This window comes from Nelumbo nucifera, chromosome 2 (genome assembly GCF_055504915.1).
Source record: "Nelumbo nucifera cultivar China Antique chromosome 2, China Antique-T2T, whole genome shotgun sequence".
NCBI classification, from domain to species: Eukaryota; Viridiplantae; Streptophyta; class Magnoliopsida; order Proteales; family Nelumbonaceae; genus Nelumbo; species Nelumbo nucifera.
In genome coordinates, this window is record NC_142650.1 from 29,056,521 (window position 1) to 29,063,955 (window position 7,435).

Consider the following 7,435-nt stretch of genomic DNA (forward strand, 5'->3'; position numbering starts at 1 on the left):
CGACTAGTCTGCTGCTAGATTCGGGGGCATCCTTTCCATGCTCCCCTTGCCGACCTGCCTTATTGTTATTATTATCATGTTGTACAAAATTCCTTAAGTATCCGCGACGGATGAGTCCCTCTATCTCGTCCCAGAGATTATTACACTGTTCGGTACTATGACCGTGGTCTCTATGGAAACTATAGTACAAATTTTTATTTCTCTCGTTCGGATTTCCCTTTAGGCGAGGTAGCCACTTTACGTATGGGGCATCTTTGATCATCATTAAGATCTCAGTTCGCCTCGTGTTTAACGGCGTGTAATCCGTCTGAACTGCTAAGGGAGCTCGGGACGACTGGTTCGGCTTCGGCTCCCGGGCCGGGTTTTTTCTATCGACTGGGTTGGAGGGCTCGCCTTCCCTCTTTCTTTTCTCGTTCCCGCTTTCGGTCCGTTGGTTGATTTCTTCCTCTGTTCTCATGAACTTATCCACGAGCTTGAGGAATTCGGCCACGGTTGCGGGCTCATTAGCTACCATGTGCCATTTGAATTCTTTGTGCGTTACTCCTCTCTTGGCCGCCGCGAGCTGCACCGCGGGGTCTAATCGTGGTATCTGTAAGCATGCTTCATTGAACCGCTTGATGTAGCCCCGGATGGATTCTCCTTCCCTCTGGACTACTCCGAAGATGTTTTCCTTTGTTCCGGGGCACCGCTTGCTGGTGACAAAGTGTGCGGTGAAGACCTGCACGAACTGGGCCCAGCATCTTATCGACCCGGGGGCCAGGTTCCTGTACCAAGTGTGGGCTACCCCCCTGAAGGTAGTGGTGAAGGCCACGCACATGCACGATTCACTGGCCCTGGCGAGGTGCATTTGGGACTGAAAAGCGTCGCCGTGGTCGTTGGGGTCAAAGGACCCGTCATACTTGTCCAATGGTGGGAGCTTGAAGTCTCTGGGCATGGGGACTGCCAGGAGTTCTGATGCGAGGGGGGAAGGAACTGAGAGAATCGGGGCAGCTTTTACTTCGTTCGAGCTTGTCTCTTCCTTACCTCTGAGTTCGGGCAGGACACGGGTGGCAGTTTGGCGACTTCGCCGGCGCCTTCGTTGTTGAGTGGGCCTGGTGTTGGCGCTACTAGCCTCTGTGTTGCCGAGCTCGATGGGCTCAGAACGTTGGTAGTCTGCTGCTAGGGCGTTGAATCGGTTCTCCGTGAGCGGGAACTCGGGCCTGGAGCGCCAAGGTGCTGACCTTGCGGGCGAGGTTCCTGACCCGCCTGCGAGGCGGGGGTGATTTTTCTTTCCCTTCGGCTTGGGGATGAGGCCTGACTGTTAGGGGGGTTCTGGGGTCGAGAGGCTTTTTCCTGATGGGGGCGTCCATCCTGTGGGGAGGCCTTAACCGGCCTCGGAGCAGGGTGTCGAGGTGGAAGTAGTGGTTGGTTCAGCGGCAATTGGGGGAACTGCTGTTGATAGTGATACTGGGAGATGTTGTGCAGTACTTGGTGCTGCTGGAGCTGGTGTTGCTGGAACTGTTGCATTTGGGCTTGCATTGCCCGCATGCATTGCATCAGGTCGTCCAATCGGTTTTGGCTGGTTGCCAGGGGGACGACAGTTGGTTCAATAAAGGTTGTCTCGATAGGGGGAGGAAAGGGGATGCTCATGGCAGGAAGGTTTACAGGCGCCACGGCTTGTGGCGCATTCAAGCTGGGGATCCCATCCACCGAAAGGGGGATGGTGAACTGTCCGACGCACACCACGGGGACTTGAAGTTGTTCCCCGGTGGTGTTTGTCTCCGTGCCACGTCCAGCGTTGCTGGAAGAAGCCATGAGTGTTGGGTTTTTTGAAGAAAGAGGTTATGAGAGTTTAGAGGGAGGCTTTTTGAAGCGTTTCCCACAGACGGCGCCAATTGATTGTGCGCAATCCGGCTGGTCTTAGCTGTCAATGACCTTGCCTCTAAACGGAATTGCGGGGAACCTAAAACGAAGAAGATGAGGAAGCTCCGGGGGGAACCCAGTGTGGAGGCTCCGAAGCTCAAGTTAGAATCCTTCAAAGGCAAGATAAAACCAGATAACGTAAAGTTTGCATACCTTGTTCTTGGGGGTAGGGAGCCTTTTATAGCCACCTCGTGCACTCACTCCTAAGCTTCTGTCAGGTCGGGTACGATTACCTTTGGTCTCCTGCCAGTTCGGGTGTCATCCCCTCTGCTGGTCAGAACCGCCACTGCTCCCTTTTGTCGGAGCCGTCTCTGCGACTGGCGATGACGGTAGCAGGTGGCGGTGGCAGGTGACCGTTGAAGTGCGGCTGTCAAGCGTCAGATCCCAAGTCAGTCAGATGCGCCGCCCTTGGATACGGACCTCCTCGGTGTCAGGTATGGTACGTTTGTTCAGTTCGGCGTCTCGGAGGCGAAGTGCTGGAGTGGCGAACAAGGTGAAGTCTTGAGTTCGGATAGGGGAGTGTCCCGAACTACCATGAGGCAGGCCAGTTCGGGTCGCTGCCTTGTGTGGCTCGTGTTCTAAGGGAGAGTTCGGGCTCCTCGTAGGGAAGTCGGGCTCCTCGTAGGGAGTTCGGACTGCTGGTTTCTTCCCCTTGGTGCTTGCGCCCTGGGTACGCTGTTTTAAATGCCGAGCTATTTGCTTTTACCACATAGAGTGATTGCAAGGTCGGGCCAAATCTTCCTTCATCAGCCACCATGCCAGTGCGACACATCACACTATCCCTTCATGATCATCTTTGCATGCATTCAGATAACTTGTCTCAAATACCCAATTTTCACGAACTCTTTTGGCTATCCATCATAGAAACTATTATGTCATTTTCTTATTTTCTAAAAGGAATCGGTCTCTCCGCAGCCAAAGTTGCATGTTTTCCGTAACTAATTCATAAAACTCCGAAACAAGATGGATAGATCCCCAAAAAAGGATTATTCATTTTCTTGGATGGAATTCATTTTGTAGAGAGAAACCATAATGTAAGGACTAGTTTGAGAGGGGTCGAAGTTGGATTGGATGTCACTGCAACTGAGAAAATGTGGAGGGTCTTTCAGGCCATCCATCGGAGACACTGCCTTTGCCTACACCTTCACTCCTGTCCTCGTTGAGATAAATTACCAGACCTTTTTACATGTTTGTCCGGCCTTCAGCTTCAAAATGTGTCATTTTCACGTTATAAAGAAAATTACATGAAGTTCAGAGAGCATTTGTGTCATTTCACATTCCACTTAACATCTGTTAACAGTTTTAGACTAAATTGACAGTTTTCCAAAGTTTGGGTATTGTTTTTAGATTTTCAGCTCTTTCTTTTTTACTCCTTCCTCTCTTTTTTCACTTTCACATTCTTACCTTTTTGTGTTTTTTCTTCTTTGCATGAATTTATTTATTCATTTCTCCTTTCTTTTTTTTGTATTTCTTAATTTTTGCATTTTGATTTCTAATTTCTACTTTTTTTTACTTGTATTATTATTTTTTTCATCTTTTGTTTTCTTAATTTTTGTATTTTTCTTACTTTTTTTTTTACTTATAACAATTTAAGAGTTGTGACAAATCAACATCATCTATTTATCAAAAAAAAAAAAGTATAAGTTATAGACTACCATTTTATACTTTGGGGGTAGGGTAGTGAGTAGTGACACAGCCCCCGAACTTTTATTTGCAACAATGAACTTTTAGACTCCAACACTTTGTCCACTTCCTAGTTAACAAGCTTGACAGCAAAGATAAGATTACTAAAACTCCCATTCAAAGCCTAATGGACTAAGTGTCACTACCCGTAAATTACATGTAGTTTATCTGTAATTTAAGTATTTAACCCAAAAAACCGAACCGTAACATGAAGGCTAACCCGAGTTAATAAGCCGAATCCAACTCTAGAGTTGGGAAATATTGCTATTAAAGGGTTTTTCTATGGACTCCCGATCCACCACCAGAGACAGAGAGAGAGAGAGCATACAGAGAAATGCTGAGAAGAAAACCAAGCAAGATAGAAGTTAAGGTCGAGGACAAGGAAGAATTAGAAGAAGCCCGCAAGCGCTCCACCACCGCCGCTCCCCCTCCGCCCACTGGCGCCGCCGCTATCCTCCACCATTTAGACCGCAACAAGGACCCCTCCACCAAATCCCAACGAATCGGCCTTTCTTCTTAACACCACCCATTTTCTAACTCTACTCTTTAAGGAATAAACCAAAAGGCAATAAGGATTAGATTAGGAGAAATGGAAGTAGAGGTCAAGCTCCGCCTCCCGGACTCCTCCGCTCACCAGAAGCTCTCTGAAGTCCTCTCACCCTTCCACCTCAAAACCCACCTCCAAGAAAACGTTTTCTTCGATGGCGCAGCTGCCGAACTCTCTTCTAAGCGTGCCGTTCTCCGCCTCCGCTTCTACGATAGCGACTCCCTCTGCGTCGTCTCTCTCAAAGCCAAAGCCGTCATCGTTGACGGCATCAGCCGCGTCGAAGAGGATGAAGAGGAGATTGATCCTTCCATAGGTCGCGTTTGTGTTGCCGAGCCTTGGCGGCTTGCATCTCTTGATTCGTCAAGGATCTTGAGGAGGGTTAAGGAAGAAATCGGAATTGGTGATAAGGGTTTTGTTTGTCTGGGTAGGTTCAAGAATGTTCGAGCAGTTTTTGATTGGAAAGGGTTGAAGTTGGAATTAGACGAAACGCAATACGATTTCGGGACGTGTTATGAGATCGAGTGCGAGAGCGCCGATCCAGAGAGAGTCAGGAAATTGCTTGAAGAGTTCTTGACGGAGAATGAGATTAGTTATTCGTACTCGGAGGTTTCTAAATTTGCTATCTTTCGATCTGGGAAGCTGCCATAGTGAGTGAACAGCGATACCCTCTGTGAGACTATGACCATCTCTTCGTTTCTTCTTGATATTTTCTGGCTTTTTCCTAGACGTCTGGAGCCTGGGCATTTGTTACTGAATTGTTTATGTTCTATTTTGCATGTCTGATATGATGTTCTTCGATGGGTGTTCATTTCTTGATTTCATGTCTTGTCTTTTCCTGGTTGAGAACTTTCTTATCCATTGATTACTATGAAAGCTTAATTGTTTTTCGGTTTTCTTTCCTGTAAGAAGCTGACAAGATTGGACAGCCTTGAGACGGCTTTTACTTTCAGTTTCTTTGTTCTTGGAGTAAGTGAATGCGTTTGAGATAAAATTGAACCGCATTCTTATATGCTTTCTTAATTTGTTGTTTGATCCATTCAGTATTGAGTCACATAGCCATTTTATTGCAGTATCAATAGCATTTTGTTCTTCTTGTGAAAATTAAAGGGAACATTTCAGTTGGAGGTTCTAAGCTTCCATTTACACTAGAAGCTGAAGTGGCAGTGGTAATCCCCATTTTCCTGCTAGGAGTGAGCTTCAGTTCAACAAACTTTTAAATATATTCACTTTAGATCCCACCGGAACGCGTCAACATCATTCTCAACATGACCTGCTGGATACTTGTTCCATCGAAGAAATATGTCAACTAAATTTTGGTGGTAACTATTCTTTACTAACATGATGACACCATTCATGTCTAAGTCTAACACTCTAACTATGAATGTCTGCTTCATGTACCAATTTGCACTCGTTCAATGGAAATAGAAACTCAACTAGAATATTCTGAAATGAGGATATTTTAGAGGGTCTATTAATTGCAATTGCCTAATAGATAGGCATAAGGGAAGACCCTGACTCAATGACTCCATCCATGTCCAATAATGAATGCCAATTGAGATCCTTGTATTATTTTTAACTTATGTCTGACCACTTCCCCTTTCAAACTCAATGTATGTGCCTATTTGGAGATATCCAAAAGAAAAAAAAATAAAAATAAAATCACTGTCTATTCATGTTAATAAAATGATCATACAGTTCCTTTCCACAAATAAGCAGTTTTACCTTGGTGGCACAGTTTGCCAATTACTTGGTGTGTAGTGTGATTACATACCTATAAATAGTTATTAAATCACACAAATAATATAAAATTATAATATAAATAAGAAAATTATAGGGAGTTTGGAAAATTGGAATGTCAGCACTTAGCACCTTATTTACATGTCCTTTTTATCATGAGACTACTTTGCCTAAGAATTTAGTGCCAGAGTTTTTTTGGTGACTTGAGCATGGAGCATCATCTGCATATTACAAAAATGAAGTATCATGCCAAGTGCCAATATTCAGCATACCTTGATTTTAAGTAGATAGAACCTTTAGTTTTCTTTTTCTGATCAATAATAGAAACAGATTCATTCTATATTAAGAAAAATAGTACAAGAGAAATAGTCACGTTATGTTTGATTTTTGCAACCTTTTCTTAGTGATATGATATTGCAAAAATAAAATCTTTTATTGGCAACTCAAGCATTGCAAGAATAAATCTTTTCACCTTACCCATTTGTGTTGATCATTCATTGGACATAGGCTAACTTTTTTTTTTAGCATTGCTTCTGCAGTTGAGTCTGTCTTCAAAATGCTATGAAACCATGTGTATCGTTTATTTAAATTCATTTTTCTCCCCTTCATTTGACAGATTGCATGAATGCACCTTATCTTTGGTGCAAGATTCCTTTTGAGTGTTTCTGAAACATGAATTCTGGAGAGATTAAGGCAAATGCCTTGTTCCTTTTTATTTTGTAGGGCCCGATACCCCTCTTTCTGAATGATCATGGATGCTGGACGCCCATTGATGCCAAACTGATTAGATCAATTGTGGAGGCTAGGTGGCAAAGTGTATGTCAAGAACTGAAACTACCTCTTATCTAGCAGACAATAATCCAACAAACACATCCATTCTAATGCAACTTTGTTTTCAATGCAATTATTTAGTCATCCATGAAAATCATCATTTCCCCCATCCAGCTTATGTTATTGATTCCAATTATATTCATGATCAAGCAAACCGTTTTTTGTTGTTGAACCATATGATGCAAGTTTATAAGTTATTATGTTTGCCACATGTGTACCCTTAGCTCTTATAGATCGACCTGGTGTGACTTCCCCCCAACCTCTCTGTATTTTGGTAGCTAAAGTTGGTTCGTGCAAGCTGAACATATAAGTCTCAAAGAATATTTTTTAAGAATACTGTTTACACTGCAAGATATAAGATATTGATTAAAAAGCTTCAGAATTTGAATTTCCATCAGTAGGTGCCATACTGGTGATTTGTGCAACTATTGGCACTATTTATACCTCACTCTTAAAAGACTAAGTTTCAGAAAGAGTGTTTTACCCCAGAAAAAAAAAAAAAAAAAGTTTCAGCAGCAATAATCTATAGGAAACGAGGAAAAACGACCCAGTTTCTGGCTTGGCACAAAGGAAATAAAGGAGGAAGTAGAAACTATCTTGATCTTTTACAAGTTTCGATCAACACCATGAATCAGACCACGGAAATGAACCAACCAATTTCTTCATTCCAGGTCCAAACCACTTCATGTGGTCTAAGTTCTTTCTGATGTATAGGATCAAGCCTGTGACTTCCTA

At 43.7% G+C, this 7,435-nt stretch overlaps 1 protein-coding gene across 1 annotated transcript; it reads left to right on the plus strand.

Annotated features, from left to right (window-relative positions):
• Positions 1 to 3,863: 3,863 nt before the first annotated feature.
• On the plus strand, positions 3,864 to 6,930 carry LOC104588596 (triphosphate tunnel metalloenzyme 3-like). Its single transcript, XM_010246597.3, has 2 exons — positions 3,864 to 4,802; positions 6,593 to 6,930. Exon 1 carries the CDS (start codon positions 4,175 to 4,177, stop codon positions 4,778 to 4,780), a length of 606 nt encoding a protein of 201 aa, XP_010244899.1. The 5' UTR covers positions 3,864 to 4,174; the 3' UTR covers positions 4,781 to 4,802; positions 6,593 to 6,930.
• Positions 6,931 to 7,435: the final 505 nt, after the last annotated feature.